At 47.1% G+C, this 24,259-nt stretch overlaps 1 protein-coding gene across 1 annotated transcript in view; it reads left to right on the plus strand.

Annotated features, from left to right (window-relative positions):
* ADGRB2 (adhesion G protein-coupled receptor B2) overlaps positions 1-24,259 on the plus strand; it is a 149,718-nt gene that overhangs the window by 47,591 nt on the left and 77,868 nt on the right. The window contains exons 3-6 of the mRNA XM_015408088.1: positions 1,973-2,137; positions 13,072-13,236; positions 17,480-17,644; positions 21,528-21,530. Coding sequence (XP_015263574.1) covers positions 1,973-2,137; positions 13,072-13,236; positions 17,480-17,644; positions 21,528-21,530 — 498 coding nt within the window. The remainder of the gene's footprint in view (positions 1-1,972; positions 2,138-13,071; positions 13,237-17,479; positions 17,645-21,527; positions 21,531-24,259) is intronic.

A 24,259-nucleotide genomic window follows, 5' to 3' on the forward strand; every position in this document is an offset into this window, starting at 1 on the left:
AGCCTCCACCTGCATGACTCACTCAGGATGGACTGCTTGCTGTTATTCAACACTAGCCACTCCACAAAAGCCAGTGTGGTGTAGTGGTTAGAATTTCAATCTAGGATCTGGAGACCCAGGTTCGAATCCTCTGTATCCGGGTCTGGACCAAACCCCTCTCATCAGGGCTGACCAGAGGGAGACTCCTGTAGCAGCAAGTCTGCCACTGGGAGAGCTGGAATGAGATAACCTGGCTCCCTGCGAACCACAACCTGGCGTGCCTGAGTCCGAGCCATCATAGCCCTACCGCCCTCATGTTGATGATGCCTCACCTCATGGGGCCCCACGGTGCCAAACCCAAGATTGGGAACAGGGCTGGTGGCCCGAGAGCCTTGGGAGAGAGCCAAGCTTGCGGATGGGGGACACACCAAAATGAGAAGGCAGAGGAGGGGCTGGGAGCCTGGCCCTTACCGGTGTGAGTGATCACCCCAGCCACATGGAGAAGGCAGAGTTGTCCAACACCCAATCGATCCATCCACAGCTGGGCCTCGGTGTCCTCAGGGAGCGGCAGGCACGCAGGGGTGGGGCCAAGACAGGGAAAAAGCCCTTGGCACTGACCAATGGAGCTTGGGAAAGGAGAGACGGGAGAAGGGTGGTGGAGGGTGGTGTGGAGGGATAAAAGGGGTGGGATGCTGAAGATGGGGAGGAAGAGCATGGAGACTGCAGCGGTGCCAGAGAGACATGCAGCCCTAGCAGGGGGTGCTGATGGCACTGAAGGAACCCCGTGGCTCCCATTCCAAGGCTTTAGCAGTCCCTTCCTACCCTTCCTTAGGACAGCTGTGGGTGGGAGCTCAGGGGAGGCCAACACCCAGCTTGACACTCAGTCTGCTGCGGGATCTCACTTGATGACTTTCAACCAGTCGCACACTCTCAGTGTAACTTAACTCACAGAGTTGTGATGAGGATAAAATGGAGGAGAGAATGATATTACCTGCTTTGGGTCCCCATTATGAAGAAAAGTAGGATATAATGAAGTAAATAAATAATCAATATTGCTGAAGGTGGGGCAGTAGTTAAAATGTTGGTTGATGGCTGGCTGGGAAGGAGAGAAGGAATCAGAGAAAGGGCTGCCAGGAGGAAGGAAAGAGGAAATGGGGTGGGTGAGGATACAGGGGGAAATGACGTACTCCCTGCAAGTGCTTTCAGGTTCCCTACAATGCAACTGGGCCAGGCTTAGTGGGGACTTTGAAATCTGACCAGAGTTTTCCCAAGAAAAAGCTGCTAGAGGAGGGAAGGAGGGAAAACTGAAGACAGAGGGCAGCTAAAGGCAGATTGGCCATTGGGGGAAGAAGGGAGAGATTATGGGGGCTTTCAAGGAAGAGAAAGAGGAAATAGTGGGGAAGGGGGAAGGGGGAAATGAGATGCCCCCCACAAGTCCTTGTGGGTCCCCTGCTTGCTTGCAATCTAATTTAGAGCTCTGGGTTGTTGTTTTTAGAAAAGCATTGCTTTTTTAGTGTTCAAGGATGCAGCCTGTAATTGGCAGTTCAGTTATGACTCCAGTAGAGTACCAGTCACCTGTCACTAATATGTTAATAAGATTCTGCCTGTGAAGGCTGGTTCAAACATGTACACTAGTTGCTTACTATTATAGCATCAGTGATTACCTGCAAGTGTGAACAGGCCACTGAAGAACAGCCAAAAGAGTTCCTAAACCTAGTCCAGTACCTTTCTTATTGACTGGGTCTCGGAACATTCAGTCTCCCCCCTGCATCAACATACGCATTCAGGACTGCAAACATTGAGAGCATATACCCAGCAGAACGGCGTTCACTGGGTGCTCTTCTGTGTATTTAAAATATTTTGATCATGGCATTCCCATTGTGTGGTTCATGGTGGCCTCCAATTCATAATTCAGAAATAATCTGGTCCACTGTTCTGGATATGAGCGAGCCAACCTTCCTCTGTTTCATGTTTGTCTCCGTTTCTCTCACAGGAGACCCTGCAGCGGAGGAGTGGTCCCAGTGGAGCGTATGCTCACTGACCTGTGGGCAGGGCACCCAAGTGCGGACCCGCTCCTGTGTCTCGTCACCCTATGGAACACTGTGCAGCGGGCTGTTGCGGGAGACACGGCTGTGCAATAATACTGCCACCTGCCCAGGTAGGGGGAACAGGGAGGGTTGATGTTGATGCTCCTCCCTTCTCTTCCTTCACCACCCTTTCCCTCAATGTCTTGTGTTGTTTTCACAAGAAATGCCAGTCATTATTATTGTTGTTGTTGTTGTTCTTTTTATTATTGTTGTTGTTGTTCTTTTTATTATTGTTGTTGTTGTTGTTGTTATTTGCTGTTCTAAGAATCTGCTCAGTTATGTCACACTGACCTACTTTATGGGCATCCAAATGCTCTTGAAATAGAGAATCTGCCCCACTAAATATTGCCTGCCCTTCTGATTTGTGTTCAGCCATGATTAAATTTTTTCCCGTTCAAGATGGGAAGGATTCAGTAACCCCTTCTGCCTGCCTCCAGGACTTGATTCCATTCTGATTCACAAGACAGGGCAAGTTAATAGGCCTAATTTGTTACAGATTAAGTGTCAGGCATAACCCACAAGTACTGTGGTTTGCTTGTCTACTTCTAGACGTAACTAGAATTTACACATTTATTATTAACATATTTTAATATACCCTATTTAATTAAAGTGGATTGCAGCCTTAATTCTTAAAAGTGTGTGGCCTTGTTTCTGCTCTCTGCTTCCCAGTCTTCTAAGAGGCCAAAGAGCAGAAAGGGAAATGTGTAAAAAACTGGTTACATTCTCATAACCTCTTCTCACTGGAGCCAGTGAATGTGCAGAAGCGTCTTTTGAACTGACAACCTGGATTCATTGTAACGTTCCATTCCAGCTCAGGTTCAACAGAGATTTTCAAGTACTGTTCAGTTTCTGTTCTGCCTGACCTCCACAGATGAAGATGCTTTAGACCGAGTCAGGCCATTGGTTTATCTAGGTCAGTGCTGTCTACCCTGATTGGCTTCAGCTCTTCCAGATCTCAGGCAGCGAAAGAGCCAAGCTATATATTACATTATCCTTGTGTTCTGCCACCATTACTTTCTATCAGAGAGAGATCATTGCAGGAAACTCTCCCTGGTTCATGGCAGCTTGATTTGGATCAGGCACCTGAATCAGCCCCTTCTTCCCTTTCAGTATGGCTTTCCATTTCTGAAACAGCCTTAGGGAGCCACTGTTTGCCTTACATGTACTGATGGCTATACATAAGTTTCTGCAATGGGGCAAATAGCAACTCCCCAGGGCCATTTCAGGTTAGGAAAAGGGCTCAAGGTGGACGTTTCTTCTATCAGAACACTGTAGTTCTGATCTGAGTTAGTCCCGCACATCCCTGAGAATTGATTTTGGAGCACAGAACTTGCAAGGTGAGTATGATTGAAAGTCCTCATGGCAGGCTTGGGGGAAGACGCAAGGATAATGTAATATCAAGTTAGGCTCAAAGGTCTTTCCGACACTTGTTATCTGAGATCTGCTAACTGGAGTTGCTGCCAAGGGTTGAAACTGAGCCCTTCTGCATGCAAATCATGTGCTGTACTACTGAGTCACTCTTCCTCCCAAAAGCTTATTGACAACTGATAAAGCAAAGCTTTTAAGATGTAGGCACAAGAATCAGATAGCAGGCAACCATCAGAAGATTCCTCAGGAGTAGCCCTGCGGAAATGTCCCACGTGTATTATATGCCACGTTCATAAGGTACAGAACTGTTGTACCGTTCCTTCATAACAAAACAAAAAGAGCATCCTTATAAAGGCCCATGTTTTAGTGTAATTTGTGGAAAGCGTCCTTGATCTCTCTTCTTCTTGTAAGATCATATAATGACTTCTAGAACTCCTGGGGAAGCTGGCTGAACTTTTTCCAAACATTGCTTCTAGTATTACTGATTTTAAAGGAGGTTGAAAAGTTTATGCCTTAATTAGTATTCGGGCCCATGACAGCTAATCGATGGAAGATCACCATCAGCTTGAAAAATCTCATTCCTTTCTGAAAACACTGAGCAGAGTCAAATTAAGAGCCTCTCATGAGGTCATTAAAAATTGCTCATTCCTCCACTGCTCAGCCCCTCCCCATTTAATTTGTATTAATAGATTAAATTTCCCTGGATATTTTTATTGGACTTTGTGGGTGAGAGCAGCATTCCTAGAGGTTCCCCATTCCTTTCTTAGATTCTGTGCTGTGTGTCCTTCCAGGAATCTTATTCAACTACACTATTTGCTAGGGATTCTAAAGCAAACTATAAAGAAAAGCAAAAAAATGAAGTCATACGACTGGCATATAATAAAGTGGAACAATCTTAAGTGTATTGTGCTCTCAGCAATTAAAACATGAATGGTAGTAGAATGCGCCTTTATTACATGTGCCGTCAAGTTGCAGCTGACTTAGGTGACCCCAGCAAGAGGCATTCAAGGAAAGTGAGAAGCAGAGATGGTTTGCTATTACCTTCCTCTGCAGAGCCTTGCTTGGTGGTCTACCTACCAACCCTGCTTAGCTTTCGAGATCTGATGAGATCAGGCTGTACCATGCTGTTTTCCTTCCCCTCCTTTTATTAAGACCAACTGAAAATCACAAAGTTCCAATGCTCCCTCTAAGCTGTGGAGTCTTGTGAGCAAAAATTCTACTTTGTGAGCTACTGGCATTAAAGTTGTGAGCAAGCAATTGACCACTACATAAATTAGTTTGCCCGGAGCCATCCTTCCGGAGCTAAGACAAAAATGTGTGACCTGGAGCTAAAAAACTGAGAACTAGCTCACACTAACTCGGCTTAGAGAGAACACTGGCTGTGGCCTAGCTTTCAGGTTTCACAGAATTCCTCCTTAGGCTGCATGTTAAACCAAAAAGGGTGGGGAGGGGAGAAAGAGCAAAATATGATGCAGGCAAAGGATATGGTAGATGATCTGCATGCATGCTGTAATGCACTACACATAGCACGGATGAAGGGGCATTTTGCTAGGATTCTTTGAGAACAGCTTTTTTTGTTATTGCTCCTTATCAATGGTTAATTTGTTACTGCACGTTTTCTTTTGTTCTAGACAGACCGTTACTAGGGAGAAATTTCTTGTGAAGTGGTTGTTAAAATATTAAGCTACTTCGAATACTCACTAATTAAGATCTTTCTGAGTGGCTTTTGTGAAGTCTGGTTGATGTGACTAAACTTTTCTTTGCTGTTGTTTTTCATTCTTAATGTGGCTCATGGGCTGTTAAACCCGAATAAAGTAAAATCAGATCTGCAGCATATGCCAGCCTTAACACTGGGATTCAGAAAGCTTCTTGCAAATGCCCCTAGTTGTATCAGACCACACTGTGGCAAAGCAGCCGTGGCTGTTCTCCCTTTGGTAATATAGATGCCGGTAGGTCTTCAGAGCTGTCTCTAGTACTAATTAGAATTCACAGGTCCTTTATAAGGCAGAGTGCAGAACTAAATGGGGGGGGGGTGATTAGTTGATGCACTAGACTTGCAAGAAAGATCTTTCAGTTTTCCACATAGAAATCCTTCATTGCATTCATAACTTCAACAATTTAAGATTTCACATAAGAGCCGGTGGTGAAAGAATTCGGATTTATAACAAGACAAAGATAAGGATTGGTGAGGAGGCCACTCAATTGTTCTCCCAAGTAAGTAGGGGTAGGAGAGTCCAACTATCCTGCAAGGCTCCTTCTCCCATTCTTTAGAGCCTTCCTCAAAGTCAAGTGGCTCTTCCTCCAGTGTAAGAGCCACTTACTTCAAAGGAAGGGTCATTAGATGAGAAGAAATTTTAGGCCTTACTCAGTGGAATGATAGAATAGGGGGAGATCTGTAATGGTTAAATAACCATCCCTTCCAGTGGGTGGTAGTGTTGCACATCTGAGTGTTTGGGTTGGTTCTGTCTTGGTTGTGGTCCTGTGGTATTAGATGATGTAAAAAATGTAATGTTGATTATGAATGTTTATATCCTAAATAAATTTCTTTGACACACACAAAAATGCAATTTCCCCCCCTCAAAAAAAAAAAAGAAAGAAAGAAAACTGCGGTGTTCAAAATGCAATTGTCTCATAAACAGTAGCTGTTAAAATTCATTTCTGTCCTTGCCAGGCTGTTTGTATGCTCCTTTGGATATGCTTTATCCGCCCTGTAGTGATAGATGCACAATAGATAGCACTTGATAAGCTTGATACATGCTTATGGCCCTCAAGCAAGCCTTTAGAAGTTTGCAGAAGAGAGAAATAAGCCAGACCCTCCTTTAGAGAGAGTTATGGGATCGGTCCCAGGAAGCTGTTCCTCTCCTAAGTTACAGCTTGGAATATTGTTAATATACTGTACAGGAAGGGGACTCGTGAGGGCTTACTTACAGGGAGGCAAACTCCCATTTTCCACCTCCCCTCCACTGCCTCTGGTTATCTGCGGGTTCTCTCACTGTTCTTACCTGCCAGCCACAGCTTGCCTCCCTGTACCACATCCAGCCCAGCTTGCCATCGTCCCCCCAGCCTGTTTACTTGCTTGTCTCCTCCTCTGGCACACGGAGAAGAAGATAAGCAGAAACCGGCTTCAGCTTCCCCTTTCCACCAGGAGGCTGAAGTTGGTTCCTTATTCGCAGTTCCTTAAAGTAAAGGTAAAGGTTCCCTTGCTCGAAAGCCAGTCGAATCCGACTCTAGGGTTGCGGTGCTCATCTCTGTGTCAAAGCCGAAGAGCCAGCGCTGTCCGAAGACGTTTCCGTGGTCATGTGGCCGGCATGACTAAACACCAAGGTGCACGGAACGCTGTTACCTTCCCATCGAAGTGGTCCCTATTTATCTACTTGCAATTTCTTGCTTTCGAACTGCTAGGTTGGCAGGAGTCGCAGTTCCTTATCCATTCCTTATTCATTCTTATTCATGAATTCATCCAGAAACAGCTCTGAACTCCATCATAAGGTCTGGAACACCACATATCATATACCCCCAGGTTCAGGGGACTCTCCCCTTCAAGAAGATACATCCTGTTTTTTGGTCCAAAGCACGGTTCTTGTGCGAGCTGCTCCAAAGTGTGGTGCCCCCAGGACAATCACACAGGCAGACACTGGGGCAGGGTTGCACCCACAAATAAATCTTTGGACCACCCCAAATGACACATCCCCAGACTCTGGGGACTGTCCTCTTCAAGGAGACATACAGCACTGCCCAGTCCATATACTAGTTCTGGCCCCACACCCTTCTATTTGGAGTGCCTCATAGGGGCCAGCCTTTAGCAACTAGATAATAGATATTTGCATAAGCTGTTGCCTGCAGAGCATCCTACCATTGCTGAAACACTTGATTAGCAAACCTTTGGCATTTACTGTGTCTGAGCAAAACCTTGGATTTTAGCAGGCTAAGATTCTCACCTTCCTGTACTGTTGCATCCTGTGTTTGGGTCAGATCTAAATAATGGTTGCATGTTGTTGTGCACATTGTCTGCAACTGCACATCATGCTCCCCATCCAAAAATACAGGCAGCAGAACAGATCTGAATTCACTCTTGTGTATTCCATGCACATTTGGCTTAATTGCACAACAATCTAGCCTGCTACAGAAGTGGGGGAAAGTTTATTTTCTGGCACATTTCTTTTCATGCCTTCCTTTGTTATTCTCATACAAGATTTAATTTTGCTGGCTGGGGGGAAAATACACAATTTTTTGAGAATCTGCTGTTCCTGATAAGTAAAACATTTCAGGTTGCCATTTCATATTTATTAGGCTCAGGCCCAAACTAGACATTACCTGTAACATGTGATCACCATGACTCACAGCCACAATGGGTAGGGGAGGGGCTTCAGCCTTTCCCCCATGCCGTTTTCCTAACCTGAAATGGCTCAGGAGTGGTGTTTATTTGCCCCATAGGGGGCTGCACATTTACTGAACACTTACAGATGCAGGCACCCGAGGGCAAATAACACCCTCCCCCCAACTGTTTTAGGTTGGGGAAACAGTATGAAGACTGAAGCCCATCTTCTCCCCCCCCCACCCCCCGTCACCTTTTCTTTTTCTTGACATTCTGTAGCCTTTCCTCTAAGGTATACTACCACCATGAAAACTTTAGTTCTCCTTTTCTGTATCTTTCCCAGATCTGTGATATCCTGTTTCAAATCAAGATGGGTAGCCATGTTAGTCTGTCTGTAGCAGTAAAAAAGAGCAAGAGTCCAGTAGCACCTTAAAGACTAACAAAATTTGTGGCAGGGCATGAGCTTATGTGAGTCATTGCTCACTGTCTGAAGAAGTGAGCTTTGACTCACAAATTTTTGTTAGTCTTTAACGTGCTACTGGACTCTTGCTCTTTTCATCCTGTTTTAAAAGTGAGGCAACTGAACCCGTACATGCTGATCTAAATGTGGCCACATCATTTTTTTATAAATGCATCACAATCTGGCCTTTTTTCAGTCTTTTTTTTCTGAATTATCCTTTTAGAATTATCCTTTTATGAATTATCCTGTCCTTTCAGACAGTGGGCACGATCACATGCATAATTAGCCGCACCATAGGCGCAAATGCCGGTCAGATTTAAAGGGCGCGACGGCGCGATCAGACATGAACAACTGGGAAGCACCCTGCACCCATCAGCAGCCTGTTTTGCTCCACCTAGGGCTGTCAAGTGGGGGCAGGGGGCGGGTAAACCCCCGCTTCGGAGGCCCAATTCCCGCCGCTGTAGAATCAGACCCCGGGGGGAACCCCCCCCCCCCCCCCGTCTTAACCAGGAAAGCACCGGGAGATTCGCTGTGAGCAAACACCACTTAGATTCAATGGGGGAGGATTTCTGTTGGTGTCTCTACTTAGTAAGCCATTGACCTCACTGTACAACCATATTTTAAAAACAGGTTCTGTTCCCCAAGATTTCTTTCCTTTAGTCACTGCCAGTTCAGGTGGTTAAGACTGGGGGAAGGCATTGTGTGCCTCACTTAGCACATATGTTGAATCTCATTTGACATTTCTTGTTCAGTCACCCTTTTCAGAGAAATCCTTCTGGAGCTTTTTGAAATCTGCTGTATATTCCACTATCCCAAATCATTCTCTGTCCTGTTCAACCTGCTAACTCCTGACTCCATATCACGTATGGATGTTAAATGGCCCCAGGCTTAATACAGGCCTTTGGGAGATCTCACCCCACTTTTTCCATTGTGAAAACTGCTGGTTTGTTTCTACACACTGCTTCCTATCCCTTTTAGTCATCAATCCATGAAAGAATCTGTTCTCCTGTGAGTTTATGAGCCATTTTGCTGGTGTGTCAAAAAGCCTCTAAATATTTATTGTCTATGAGATTGTCCCTTTGTATATGCTTGTTGACTCTCTCAAAAAGCTTCTGAAAGGCCAGTGAAACAAGACTTACTTTTGCAGAAGCAGCCTTACTGATTCTTCCTCACCAAGACTTGTTCTTCCATAAGGTTAATAAATCTAGCTTTAATTATGCTTTCCATCCACTTACCTGGGACAGAAAATAAGTTGACAGGTGTGTTGTTCACAGTTTATGCTATTAAAATGTGTGTTGTGTTGGTAACTTTCCAATTCTCAGATAAAGAGGCTGGTTTTAGTAGCTTTGGGAGTTCTTGCTAAAAGGACAGGTGACTGCCCTCCTGCCCCAGTGACCTGTTAATTTGCAATTTGTCAGCCAGTTCTAAAATGTCACCCTTCATCTAGCATAGTTCTTTAAACAAATTAAGCTAATTTCTAGCCCTTGGGACAGCAGAGAAATGTCAGAACATGCACAGACCTTGTAAACTAAAAAAAGAAAAGAAATTGGCCAGGATGGGGGCCGAGGCTTCAGTAGGATGAGTCTTTTTATAACTCCTTGTAAGGTTCCACAGTCAAACAGTTGAGTACACGCTTATCATAAGGTTATACTTCATTGTCAGAGCTATAGATGCAGTAACATCGTCACTGTTAGGAATGGCTACTTTCCTACAAGCATAATGGGATATAGGGCATTTGTATGCACACACACCCATCCCTAGGCCAATCAGCCTGACTCCCACTCGTGGGAGAATGGGGCCCCAGGCCATTAAAGCCAAAGCTGGGAATCGAAACTAGTCCCACAGGTAATTGATGGGAAGACACTACACAGGCAGCCTACAAGGTCAGAGATAATAAGGAACGAAGGGCCGCAGCAGTTGGTACACAGGTCAAGCAAATGCACTCCTGCCCATAAACATCATGGCAGCATAGCTGACACTCCTTTAGAGCCAAACGTCTCTTGCCGCACAAGTCCCTCACACCCTCTCTGTTGCCAGAATCATTCTAACACCCGGCACTCGCAACATGGAAATTGTATTTAATTGGATTATGTTAGATAATACAAATATATTACATTATAGATAATTTAATTATATCTGACAAGTGAGATGTATGCTACAGGTAATGTCCAAAATGCCTCATTGGCAGTGGTCCAGATTATCAGCTACCTCTGGGGGAATATTGGCAATCCTGCATAAACCTGGCACATGTTCAGAATAAGAACTCAAGTAGTGAATATGGACAATTGTCTAATGGCTGTTGTCAGCTTGCAGTCATGTTTTTGGACATTCACCAGATAAATCCAAGGTCGATAACACCCAGTAGGTATCTCTGCATTCTTTCGATCCGGCTCCAGTAGCCAAGGGGAGCAAAGACTGCCTGTTATAGGGAGCACCACCATGGAGGATTCTTCTTGCTCAGACCAACCAGCTTGCTTGAGTTGGAACTTTTCACAGCCTTTACCAAACAACCAGTTCCAGTCAACAGTTGTTAGGAGATTTCTTTCCCAGGGTAGCTGATCTCCTGGCTGTTTCCTCCTTTGGGCAAAGGTGGGTGGGGGCGGCACCTGTTCCAAATCCCTCAATCAACTTCCTTCAAGTCACCAGTTTGGAGTCCCCAACTTTGTTGAATGTGTGGGCCAGGGGTTCCCAACCTTTTTGAGCCTGTGGGCACCTTCAGAATTCTGACACAGCATGGTGGTCAGAGTCAACCACAAAACGGCTGCTGCATTTTAAGTATTGAGGCTGGAGACAATAGTCAAACAAAGAAGGCTTTATTCAGAACATTGCTCGCTCAGGACTGCTCTGCATAGAGCAGCACTCAAACTTATACGATTTCAACAGTAAACTATATACAATGTAACTATATACACAAGGTCTGATTGGACCTAAGCAGAGCTCTGTAATTGGTTACCTTAGGTGGCTTCAGGACCAATGGGTGGTCTTTAGTAGACAGCCAATAGAATGAGAGAACTAGGATACCAGAGGGTAATTCAAACAGCATAGGAATAAACCCTAGAACACAACACTGCAGGAGGTTTCGCTAGCCACAAAATGGCTGCCATGGCTTACCTTTAGTCACACAATGAAGATCCTTATGCTGTGGTGGCACCTATTGCCAAAGCAATACTTTTAAAATCTCCAGTAGCCAATCAGAAACCTTGCTTGGCAAAAGCCTCACCTGACCATGGCCACTTTCTAAAAATACTTGTTTGGCACCATGTTGGGGACCCCAGGTGTGGGCACTTTTGAAATTTTGAAAATAGGTGATTGGCATTGCCAATGGATGCCATGGGGGCAGGTCATAGTCAGCTACAAAATGGCTGCCACCATAGGGGCTGGGACAAGTCTCAAAATGTTAGGAGTTTCCAAGCCAAGTTTCTATCATAGGCAGATGTTTCTGAATGGGTTATATGGGCATATAAAAATGGGATGCCTTCTGGGCTCCTCTGAAGCACTTCCTGCTTTCCTGAGGTGGAGGGAAGCAAGGACTGGAGAAGATGATTTGCAGTAAAAGGAAGTAGGCACCAAGAAGAAGACAAAGAGAAGAAGAAGAAGAAGAGATTGGATTTATACCCCACCCTTCACTACTCAAAGGAGTCTCAGAGTGGCTTACAATCTCCTTCCCTTCCTCTCCCCACAACAGACACCCTGTGAGGTAGGTGGGGCTGAGAGAGCTCTGAGAGAACTGCCCTTGAGAGAACAGCTCTGAGAGAACTGTAACTGACCCAAGGTCACACTAGCAGCTGCATGTGGAGGAGTGGAGAATCAAACATGGTTCTCCCAGGTTAGAGTCCATGCTCCTAATCACTATACCAAACTTATCAGAGGGCACCATGACATCCATGGGTACCACATTGTGGATCTCTAAGCTAGATTCTTAACGGCATTTTGAACGTTTACTGTTAACTAATAAATAGGCAACGAAATGCGTAAGACAGTGAGGAATTTCACATTACCCTTTTTAAGCCGGTTTGAAGCCATTTTTGATCCACCGTGGAGTAAACCGATATAGGGCTACCATTTCACACATGGCTTTCCCCTACCGGTAAACAGCGGGATCTAAAGCGGTTTGCCATTTCAGACTGCACTGCTTTTTCCCGCTTTTTCCTGCTGTTTTTCGCCCGCACGGGCAGTCTCCGGCTTTTTTTAAACGTTCACTTTAGAGCGCTATAGCGCTATAACACAACACTCCAGGCATTCCAGTGGGGTTGCCATAATACTGTTTTGCTGTTGTGTTATAGTTATATAGCGCTCTAAAGTGAACATTAAAAAAAAAAGCCGGAGATCGCCCACGCAGGCGAAAAACAGCGGGAAAAGGGGTTTCGGATCCGGAAGAAGAAACTGAAGACTACTTGGAAGTGGTTTACAGGTAAAACGTTTCAGCCCCATTTCCTGAACAGGATAGAAGCGTTTGTGTGTGAAAGTACAAATATATTCCGGTAGGGAACCGGTTCTAAAACGGTTCTGTCTGAAATGTCAGACCAGAAACCGTTTGGGAACCGTTCCTGAACCGGAATATATCGCCTGTCTGAAATTTCTCAGTATTTCAGACAACTGTTCCATCACTCCCGCCCTGAGGTAGAAAGTTCTTCCTTGTTTATCCTAAATCTCTCCTCTGCCCCAATTGTGGTGAACTTATTTGCTTATTATCCTATTAGAAGACAGCGCAATTGGTTGCTCCCCTTCTTCTCTAGACCAGTCTCCTCCTCCCCCTACCGAATCACCCACCTTGGGTCTTTCCACTTTCTTTTGCTCTCCTCAACCCCACTCTACCAGTTGAGCAAAAGGGCCAGGCATGATCACTGTGTGCTGTGTTGCAGTTCATGGCCTGTGGAAGGAATGGTCCCCTTGGAGTCTGTGCTCGATGACTTGCGGGCGAGGGTCCCGGATCAGAATGCGGCACTGCATTGCTCCCCAGCATGGCGGGAAGGCCTGCGTGGGGCCTGAGGTGCAGACTAAGCCCTGCAATATCGCTCTCTGCCCCGGTTAGTATCCAGCTGCTTGGGTTTTCCTATCCTTCCTTTCTTTTCCCTTCCCACAGTTTCCCCCCCATTCCTCAAAAGATAATTGACTACCCCCCCATCTGTATACAGAGGTGGTGTGGTCATCCCAGGGTGGTAAGACAATCTGATCAAAGAGCCTACTTGGGAGATGATTCCAAAGGGCCTGGAGGCATTTGCTAGTGTTTTTGAGGACATGGTCGATTCTGGGGAAGAGAGGGCTAAACATGGGGAAGAAGAGAGACTTTTAGCAAGGTTTGTTTTATTTCGATGCTGAGGTGGGAAATTGCTTTGTTGGCTGTTTTTGACTTCATCAGCCGTCTTTGTGGGTGATTAAGCCTTCTTTGACCTGTACCACTTATGACTGTGGGTGGAGGGAATTGTATGCTTGAAAACTCCACCCACCGAGCTCTCTGTTTACATAAAAATGTAATGTGACATCCCAGGTTTTTGTATTGTGATCCCCACCTGCAGTTTGAAGTGGTACACTCAAAGGAAGGAAAAAAGCTTCAGCATTTGGTTCTGCTGATTTGTATAAACTGGCCTTGAATCAGCTAAAGGGGGGGGGATCTGGGGGGGGAGGCGATTGCAGAAGGCCGATGACTTTGAGCAAGAGTCAGGAGTCAGAAGACAGATAAGTATGAGGGCATGAAACGTGCCTTGTTCTGAACTGATCTTTGCTACATCCAGCGGGAGCTGGGGCAGATGAGGATCTCGTTTAATGGGAAAATCAGATTATATGAGCCACATACATGCACGTATCCCCCACCCCACCTCCAGTTTTAAGTTATTTTCCATCCTTGGTACTCTCTCAGCCCACTGCTCTTTACTTCTTTCTTTCTCTCTGAATCTGACCCATCTTCCTACTTCCCCCACCCCCGGTTCCCATGACAACGGTGTCCGGCTCCCTGTCAGACTAGGGCCGGGAGAGCAGTGCTTGCAAGGTTGTCAGTTTGCAAGATGGCTGTTTTGTATAATGATGTGTTGCCAAATGAACTCATCCAGATTCTAACCGGAGAGGGGCTGGAGAAGGGAAACACGAGTATGGAAACATTTGCCTTCTGAGAACCAGTTCTTTGATGGTGGCTGGCTCTCTGTGGCAGCATCCTATGTTGCTCCGATAGTATCTAAAATGGGGGAGCCCGACAGGACAGCATCATGACTGCAGCTTCTGCTTGCATCAGCAGAAGGGTGCTGGTGTCTGTCTATGGCAAATTTCCTTCCAAGGACCTCCAGGTGGCCTATATGCCCCATCCCATTTCCCTGTGAGTGAACTTACGCCAAGAGGAGGTGACTGACTGGTCCAAAATTCTTCATGGCTGAGAGGGGATTCAGGTTTCCTTGCTCCAGCTCTGTAAACACTATACCACATAGGCAGGAGATATAAGCCTGAGGTTACAGCATTTCATGTGCCACTAGAGTACTTGGGGGGTGGGGGGTGGAATTTGAACTGAGTTGCTGGATCCAGGCAAGGATTGTGCATTCTCCAGCCCACGGTCTCCAAACTCAGATCCAGGGCAGGCCTGCAGTGTGAAATTTAGACAGGATGCCACAAATATTATTTTTAATAGAAAGGCAGAATATTATTTATTTCATTTATACTCTGCAATCTTCCCAGTGGGGGCCTCAAAGTGGCGTATATTGTTCTCTCCTCCATTTCATCCTCACAACAACCATGTGAGGTAGGTTAGACTGAGACTATGGCTGGCCCAAGACTGAGACTGTGACTGACCCAAGGTCCTTCCACAGCAGAGTGGGGATTTGAACCTGGGTCTCCAAGATCTTAGTCCAACACTCTAACCATACATACATCACAAGCCTGGCCAGTCCGTAGGCTTCATACTGTTAACCAATTGCAGGGTCTGACATTGCACATTCCTGTTGGTTTCTGTGACCAAAGAGAGCTCCATCATCTGAATACATGTGGTCCCAGCCCAGGGTGCTTCCTAGGCTCATTCCCTTAGCCTCGGATTACGAAGCTCCTGCCATTGCCACGTCTGACTTGCCCTGTTTGCAGTGCATGAATTGTGTGCGAGGCTCATGTTACAGCGGCTCACCAGAGCTTTGGGTGTGGGACATCATGGTGCGCAGTTGGCCACTGTGCTTCTCATATGCAGTAAGAACCTGCCTTGTGTCTTCCACACACTGTAGCAAAACTGAGTGTTGGCAGGGAGCAGCCTATTTGTGGATTCCCAAGGGAGGCTGCATCTCTGGCTGATGTTTATTTCTTCCTGGAATCCATGATGGCCTCTTCCTGCCTTTATACATTGGTCTTGTCCTTCAGGTACCGTTCTCTTCAAAGAGCAAGATCGTAGGCTGGGCTTATTCCACACACGGTCCCTCGGGGCTTGTGCAGCTTGGTTGCCATTTATTGGGGGCCGCCAGGTGCTTGGGTACCCCAAAACAGGCACAGCGACCAAGGGAGAATGCAGTGTTGTACAATCCAGTTGAAAGCTCAGTTCTTGGAGCAAAGAGGCCTTTTGAATGACTTTCTTGGTGCTTTTATTGAGTTTCTGCGCTGTATGAGAATTCTTGCAAACATCCATATATCAGAGGCTGTGGGTGTCAGGGTCAGTGAAGAAGAGATTTTGGCAAGCTAAGTACAGGGAGAGGCAAGTGTGGAAGTCTGAATTCAGGCAAGGAGTTCAAAACCAGAAGGTGGCTTGCATGGCACAAAGAAAAAGTAAGGCACAGAGGACTGGCAGGGAGCAGTTTTTGCTAGGGTCAAGAATTAAGTTTCAGAAAGTAATAGGAGTTCTGAATGTGCACCTCCTGGTGCTCATCTGGTGTGACACAGGCTGTGGACCCAGATGCAATGTAATATGTAGCTTACCACCTATAGTGTTGGTTTATACTTGTTTTGGACAGAATAATAGAAAATGAGCAGAATCTCCTGTGAAAATACCTGCTCATTTCTTGGAAAGGGCCAAGACAGGTGTCTAAGAATTTTCAGAAAGCAGTAGGAGTTCTGAACATGGAGCTCCTGGTGTGATGAGACAGTAGACCCAGATGCAGTGTAACGTGTAGCTCAGCCTATAGTGTATTGGCTTGTCCTTGTTTTGCATGGAGTGGTAGGAGATGAGTAGAATCTTATATGAAAATACTGGCTCATTTTCAAAACTTTGCCTTCAGTCATGAGCAATGTTCCCTCTAAGCTGTGGAGTCTTGTGAGCAAAAATTCTACTTTGTGCGCGACTGGCTTTATAGTTGTGAGCGAGCGATTTGGCTACTGCATGAATTAGTTTGCTCTGGAGCTGTCTTTCCTGAGCTCAGACAAAAATGTGTGAGCTGGAGGCTAAAAAACTGTGAGCTGGCTCACACTAACTCAGCTTGGAGGGAACACTGGTCATGAGGCCTAAGAACGTGAATGTCACTGGAGTGGTTTTGCTTCGTACCTAGGCTGGAACTCCTAGCACAAACCCCAACCCTACAATGAAATTGGCCACCCTCTCTCTCCCTGTGTAATGGTAAGGGCTTTGGCTCTGAACTAGATCTCCTGGAAGGCCACCTGGATATTGAAGCCAGGTGTGGCAGGCTGAGAGCACAGTTCTCCTTCAAAGTGGCCTATTGGCAGAGCTTGTGGCCTATCCCTCTGTGGCTGCTTGGCTGAAAAGTAGGGGGTCATATTTGATCCAGGAACCTACACTTTCTGACCCTAGTTATAGACCCTTCCTTATGTGCCATTGTTCTGCATTCCTCTAGGCCCATCCCTCATCTTTGGTTGCCACCGGTGGGCCATGGGGGAATGCACAACAGCATTGTATTCGGACATGAGGAAAATGTACAAGAAGTGATGAAAAGGGGATCTAAACCCAAGGTTGCTGGCTGTGGCAGCAGTGGCTGTTCACTTGGCCTTTGGGTGTTCTCCTTTTCTCTCCCCCTCCCTTTTCTCAATTCAGTCTGCTTATAATAGTCATCTCACTAGAGCGGCCATCCTGTCCCTCCTCTCGGGCAGGTACCTCTAGCATGGGACAGCGGCCAGGGTTAACTTGTAGTGTGCACAGGACATGACAGAACAGCCAGGGTTATCCTGTAGTGTGTGGAGGATGCAGGAGAATAATCAGTGTTAACTTGTAGTTTGTGGTGGAATTGTGGGTTGGTCTTTGGAGACTCCAGCCGTAGAACAGGAAGCTGGATGAGATGGTAGTGAGAAGCAGCAGGATCACAAGAGCCTTTTACATCTTTTCCCCTTACATTGATGGACTTTCTCCTGTGTTTCTTCTGACAGTGGAAGGCCAGTGGCTGGACTGGGGATCCTGGAGCCGCTGCTCTGTGTCGTGTTCCAACGGGACTCAGCAGCGCACCCGCAAATGCAGCGTCTCAGCTCATGGCTGGGCAGAGTGCAAAGGGGCTCATGCCGATGCCAGGGAGTGTTACAATCCTGAATGTCCAGGTAAGACTTACACCAGTCTCCATCGCAGGAGGAGGGAGAGTCCATTTGGGCCCCCAGAACGTTTGTTGGCAGTATTGTTTGTCACTTTCCCTGGGACTGGTCTAATCAGCCAGGACAGCCAGGACTGAAGTGCTGAGTCCTGTTCCTGCCATGGAGTTGGTGGGTAGCCATAGATCAAGTACAGGGCTGGCAGGCCTGTAAAAACACCCAGCATGATGGTGTGTGGTGTGGTTGTTTGCAACAAATTTGTGGGGGGCACTAGAACCTTAAGGAAGTTCTAAGGTCAGGAGGCAATTGGGCAGCTGCAGGTATTTGTCAGGAGGCAATTGGGCAGCTGCAGGTATTTATCTTAAGTATTGCCAGAAGTCCTGCTTTTCTTCACCCCCTTCCCCCAAGCTCAGAATTAGGAACTGTCAAAATCTTGGCCCAAGGCCTTCATGCCTTCATGTGTTCACACCTTAGAATCTTCTTCAGTGCCAGACCGTCTGCTTGGCAGGCAGTAGGATGTGAATAAACATTAGAAGACTGGCCTTCTACCCTCCCCAGACCTTCACCCTGGTTCAATACAGGCTTCTGTGTTTCATACACTAAGCTTTCTTAGACCAAAGCAGACCCTTGTTCTGTCAAGGTCAGGATTGTCTCCTCTAACCAGCTGCAGCTCTTCAGGGCTGAGGTCTTTCTCATCATCTCCTATCTGCTGGAGACTGAGCTTGCGACCTCCTGCATGCCAAGCAGAGTCATGGATCCAGCTGACTCATGGATCCAGCTTTGCCATCCTCCAGTTCTTTGACTGCCCCATTCTTTGCCTTCGGCCCCAGTTGTCCTGGCAAACAAAGCAGGTCATAAATGCCACCAATCAATGTTGGTTACTCCAGATAACTTCATCCCAGGGCCTCCACTCCAGCCTCTGGCCTCAAACACCCTGATCCTGAGAACAAACCCACCAGGTCTTAATTCAGGCAGGGCTGCCCCAGCCTGGCCCTGACAGCAATGAAACACTGCAATGCCAGGAGGGTGGGATTGGGAGGCAGTCGCCTGTAGACCAGAAAGAAAGGTTTGCAGCCATTGTCCAAGATGTTTAAAGCTCAGGCCTGACTCAGGCATAGGTTGTAGCTTTGAGGAGAGGAGGGCAGGTCTCTGGCTTTATGGTCCCCCTTGGAGCTGGCTTCCCCAAACGGCTGACCCCTGGATCGCTCCTGCCCCAGTGCCTCAGGTGGCATCCAGAGCTCAAACTTGGCAAGGTATGCCTGAACGTCAGCACCAGGCTCTGCCAATCTGTCTGGAGCAGCAGCTGTTCTCCATAAAGCCGTAGCGCCTAGTATGGTGGGTTCAGAGATGCCAGTCATCCAGCAGCAGTGACAGATGGCCCTCGGCTGCCTTATTTTCCCCCAGCATCGATTTTCATTTGCCGGTTTTTTATAGACGAGTGACAGCTGGGGCTGGAAACCAGAAATGGAAACAGAGGAGCTGAATGGACCCAGAACTGGTTGTCAGGGCAGTTAAAATCTCCTTGGCACCTTTTCCCCCCTGGGGAGAATGCAACTTGCATGGTTTGCAGTTTGTGATTTGGGGAAATGCTTTGAAGCCCTCACGGTGTTCATTCTTACAGTTGCCCTTTGCACTGAGTTTGGTTTGGCCTGTGGCCACGTGCTAACTCTGTAAACAGAAGTAGGATTAGAACACAGAGCTTCCAGATCCAACTCTTGCTGGCTGCTGGCTAGTTCTGTCCTGTGGCAGATCTGCTGAGAACTTGAAAGAAGCCCTGGTGGAACTCCACTGCATGGTTTCAGAATCCTCATAGCTTGAAAACCAGGGTCAATAAATGAGCTGGTTGGTTCAAGTCAGTTTGTGAAAGTCCATGCCCACCTGCCCTTCTGTTCTCTGTGCATAGCAGCCTCGTGTCCCCATTCTGCATGGCCTGTGGAGTCCCTTCAAAGTTTCCTTGCCTGCCCACTGCTTTCTTGTTGTAAGGAAGCAGGCACTGGGTGAGGTTTGTTTGTTTGTTTGTTTGTTTACTTCATTTATACCCCACCTTTCTCTACCAGAGTGGCTTACATCATTTCTCTCTCCTCCATTTTATCATCACAACAACCCTGTGAGGTAGGTTAGGCTCATCCAGCAAGCTTCCATGGCAAAGTGGGGATCAAACCTGGGTTTCCCTTATCCCAGTCCAGCACTAGTCCACTACGCTACACTGGTTCTCATCACTCCCACTTCCTCTTTGACTCCTTCTTCCATCACTGTCATGTCTGCACTACCCATTTTTTGGCTGAATTTATCCAGTTTCCTTTTGAAGCCTCCCTGACGATGGGTGTGATCACACAAGCAGTTTGGCCCGACATAGCCACCCCTCCCCTCTGGATTAAATGGGCGCAGTCACACAGCCACGTCCTCAGGCACACTCACCCCATTGTAGGATGACTTGGAGCTGGGTTAAGAGGGCACAGCATCACAAGTGGTGTTTTTCGTTCCCCGCTCATTCGTTGCACATGGCCAGATGTCTGAATGTGGGGGAGTGCATACAAAATGGATTGGCCGTCTGAGCCTGCAGATTCGTTTCTGCCATTGGGATGGTGTTTATTTTAGTTTTTGCTTATATTCACGCATGAGCACGTATGAGCGTGCATAAGCGCACATGTGCCTACCTGCATTTTAAAGAATGACCAGGCAGCGTGCTTTGTGGCTGAGGTGCTGCAGTAATGTGGATGCTTGACCAGAGTGATTAACCCGCAGCAGGGTTTGCTGTCTGGATGATATGCCCCACAACATTTTAAACCAGTACAATTAGAGGCAGCACCATATCTCGCTAAGCCACCAGTGTGGTCACACCCAATGTCTCTCTTTCCTCTGCTGCCCATCTGCCTATCCTGTCCTAAGCACTATGAAGTTTCTTAAGAGCCTTCTCTTCTTGGCCCATTTGTGCTTCTTCTTCCCCTTTCCTCCAGCTTTCTTCAACACCCACTCTTCCTCTTTTTCATTCTGCCGGCTACAGGACTCCACCCTTCCTTCACATTCCTTGCCCCTTAAGACTCTCTATCTTTTGGGACCCCTTTGCACACTTCAGCTTTAATGGCAACTAAAATGCCAACTTTCCCTTCCCTCAAGGAAGTCAGATTCCTGGAATTCTTCAAGCAGCCCCATAGCTGGACACATCTATTGTTAGAACTGAAGTTAAACGTGCGAAGGTTACAGATATAGGGAATTCAAGTAAAAGCACTAAAGATCAGGACCCAATCACCCCCCCCCCCAGCATTTGCCCGCCAGAACTAACCATCAGCTCCCCCCCTTCCCTCCATAGGCACGCAGCCTTTCATAGCAAGGAAACAAGAGCACAGACATTTGAGAAGCCAAGACATTTGGCATCGGGAAGGTGGCAAGCCCTAGACACTTCAAAGAGAGGAAGAGAGAGGAGCCTCCTGTCTCAATGACAGGCGAGCTGTAAACTGCAAAATGCACAGAGAGCCTGACAGGGGCACCAGCTAATTAAACCAAAGTTAATTAAATTAAGGCAGCCCTGCACCCTTGCCAGGCTCCAGGGCGAGTGGGGGGAGTAATGCCCCACAGCCGGAGCTTCCCTCCCCTCCTCCCTGGCAAAGGCACGGGGAAAACACAGCTGAGGGTTACGTCGGCGCTCACTATTAGGCATACTGCTCTGCTAGCCAGGCAGCAATGAGCAGTGGTAGCTGCAGGAGCAGCAACGGGAGGGGGGGATCCCCGGCAATGCCCGGGCTATGGGGAGGAAGAGGAGGCCTCCTCCTCCTCCCTCTCCCCTAGTGGGGGGGGCAGAGGGATCCCTGAGGATGCCTAGACCCCCCCCATCCTGCAGTGCTTGCCAGGCCAGGGCTCAGCCTGCCTGCCCTCCTCTCGAGCTCAAGCTTCAAAGCCAGTGAGGGCGAAGCAGGCAGTGGGCAGTAGCATCCAGGAGGGGGAGGGAGGGGAAAGAGATCCAATAGGGGGAGCAAGAAGAGGCAGCCAGGTGCTGACAGCAGGACACTCTCCCCAGCCCACCCGCCCAGGCTAGTCCAGCAAGACCGCCTGCCCACTGCCGATGCACCACTGAGCAAGCCAGGCACCTCCTGTTCCTGGGGCTGCAGCTGCCTCGGTCGCCACCCCTGCCGTCGCTGCTGTTCTGGGTGCTGCTGGCCACCCTGGCCCAGCTGGGGGTTCCATCTGAGGCTGGGAGTGCAGTGAGGCTGGTGGGGAAGCAGCCAGTGTGCTCAGGGCACACAACCAGGTCGGAGGCAGCACGGCACAGGCTGCAGGGTTGAAGCACTTTGGGACCAGTCCAGGAGGGAGGGGCCCAGAAGAAACACTGGGAGGCTGTGCCCCACAGGTCCTGCATTAGCTACGGGCCTGTCTGCAAGTAGTTTTCTTCCTGAGTGTTTTGCAAACATTCTGTGGCATCACCTCAATCAGCTAGCTGGTTATCAAAAAAAGTTACTGCTGCAGTATTCGTGTAAAATATTGACAGATGCTGCTGACAGAGCTGTTTCTGCTTTGATCTCAGGTTGGGGAACTTGATGGCCTCCAAAATGAGGCTGTCCCCAACTCTTCCAGCCTTTCAACATAATTTTAAAGCTCATCTTTTTCAGAGGACCTTTGAACTTAGATTTATTTATGTATTTAAAATATTTATATCCCATACTCTTAATATAAAATTCATGAGGCAGCTTATGCTAGCCAATAAAATCAGCAAGTACAGTAAAACAAATCAAAACAATTACAAAACAGTGATATAAAAATAACAGTGGATAAAAATCAATAAAGCATCATGGCAGCATTCCAATTAAAATCTTTAAACCAGCCTAGTGGATCTAAAACAATTAATGTGAAAAGTAGTAAAATACAGAAGCATAAAACATTTTAAAAGAGCAATACAGGGAATTAAAATATCAGAACAGGATCAACAAAAGCAACACCCTCAGAAGGGGAGTAGTTAAACTAAAAGCCCAGAAGAATAAAAACATCAGGTACTACAATGCCAAGACCACGTTCATACAGCCCAGAAAATCTACAACAACTTATGAACTCTGGCTTTGAAAGCCTTCGACAACATAAAAAGGCTTTGCCTGGTACCCAAAAGATAGCTACTTTGGAATGCTAGGTGTTTGGATGCTAGATGAACCTCAGTGGGGACTGAACTCCACGGTCTAGGTGCTACCATGGAAAAGACCATTAAAAGATTGACAGAAAAGTCCAGCCACAGCTATAGATCTTAGCTGGTGGGCAGGTCAGTAAGGGATAACGTGTTTCTTTGATATTTCCACAGACCATGTAGGGCTTCCTTGGAGACAGACCGGTTCTTCTGAGCAGTCTTCAAAGGCAGCTCCATGTAGAGTGCATTGTAGTAGTCTAACCCAAATCTTATCTTGTCTGGATTCATATGTGATCTTTCCCTTGTACTGGGTTCTTTCAGACTGCAGTTGGAGTGTCTTAGATTTCTCTTAAGCCATACTATAATATTCCTGCCACTTTCAAATTGGATTTTTAACAGACTGTCTGAAAGTGCTGCTGTTGAGTTTTTATGGCCTTTCACTACATTTCTGTTTCTTATAGTATTGATTTGCTTTAATATTACTGCTGGTTTAGGAGGGTTGCATTTGGTGTTTAAGTATTATTTGTACTGTAAGGCACCTGGTGTACTTGGAAAGGTGGGTTATAAATTGCCTAAAGGAATAAATATAAATTGTGCTCATACAGCAGGCAGTTGAACTCCCAGGATTCAGAGGGATAACTAGCCCAACCAGAGGCTCTGAGTCTCCCGCTGCACTGGCTTTCTTTTCTGCCATTTTTCTCCCTTCTCAGATTTGTTCTCTCTCCAGTATAAAAAGGTTTTGCTGACCATTAAGCCTCTTGACCTATAAGTGCTGGATGCTGGTGCTGGGGATGGAGGGGAGTGGGAAATGGGGGCTTTCATCTGCTTTTTTGGCCTCTGAAGGTTATTTCCCATGAGATTTTGCACACGGTTCCAGGGTGGTCTTTAAGTGTCTCTGTGGCAGAAACCCAACTGAGGTTTAGTTAGGCCATATTGGGGGGCGGGGGGGTGGTAGCAACAGGATTTGTGCACTCAGCAGAGTTAGGTGCTAAAGGACTCCAAGCTATCTCTCCTTATATATAATTGAATAGCGGGTGCCAAAGTTCTAATTCTAAAATGCACTCCCTTAGTGTATGGCTGATGGCACTGCTCCTCAGCATATATCACCACCAATCAGAAGGCAAAGCCCGGGTCCCGCCCACACCACAACTGCTGCGACAACCTGGTCTTTTGCATATGGAAGCTGATTGGACTTCACTCCATTCCACACTTCAAACTCCCCCCCCCCCCCGCAAGGCAGTTGGAATGTCAGTTGCATATGGAACCTGCTGTATTCTGGTGGTGTGCAGGTCCCAGGTTCATGTTTTAAAAGCAGACTGACACTGTTTGCCCAAAGCCAGAGCACTCTCCCAGAGCCTCTTTCTAGATCCTGTTGTATTTATTTCCACAACGGGCCTTATTTCTAGTAGATGTATATGCCAGGGAGGGGAGTGGGCTGCAAATTCAAATGCTGAAATAAATTCCCTGCACATACAAAGGTAGCATCTCAGTGAGAAGTCTAGATTTCTCCCTGACAGTCT

Source organism: Gekko japonicus, unplaced genomic scaffold (assembly GCF_001447785.1).
Source record: "Gekko japonicus isolate JY-2015 unplaced genomic scaffold, Gekko_japonicus_V1.1 scaffold36, whole genome shotgun sequence".
NCBI classification, from domain to species: domain Eukaryota; kingdom Metazoa; phylum Chordata; class Lepidosauria; order Squamata; family Gekkonidae; genus Gekko; species Gekko japonicus.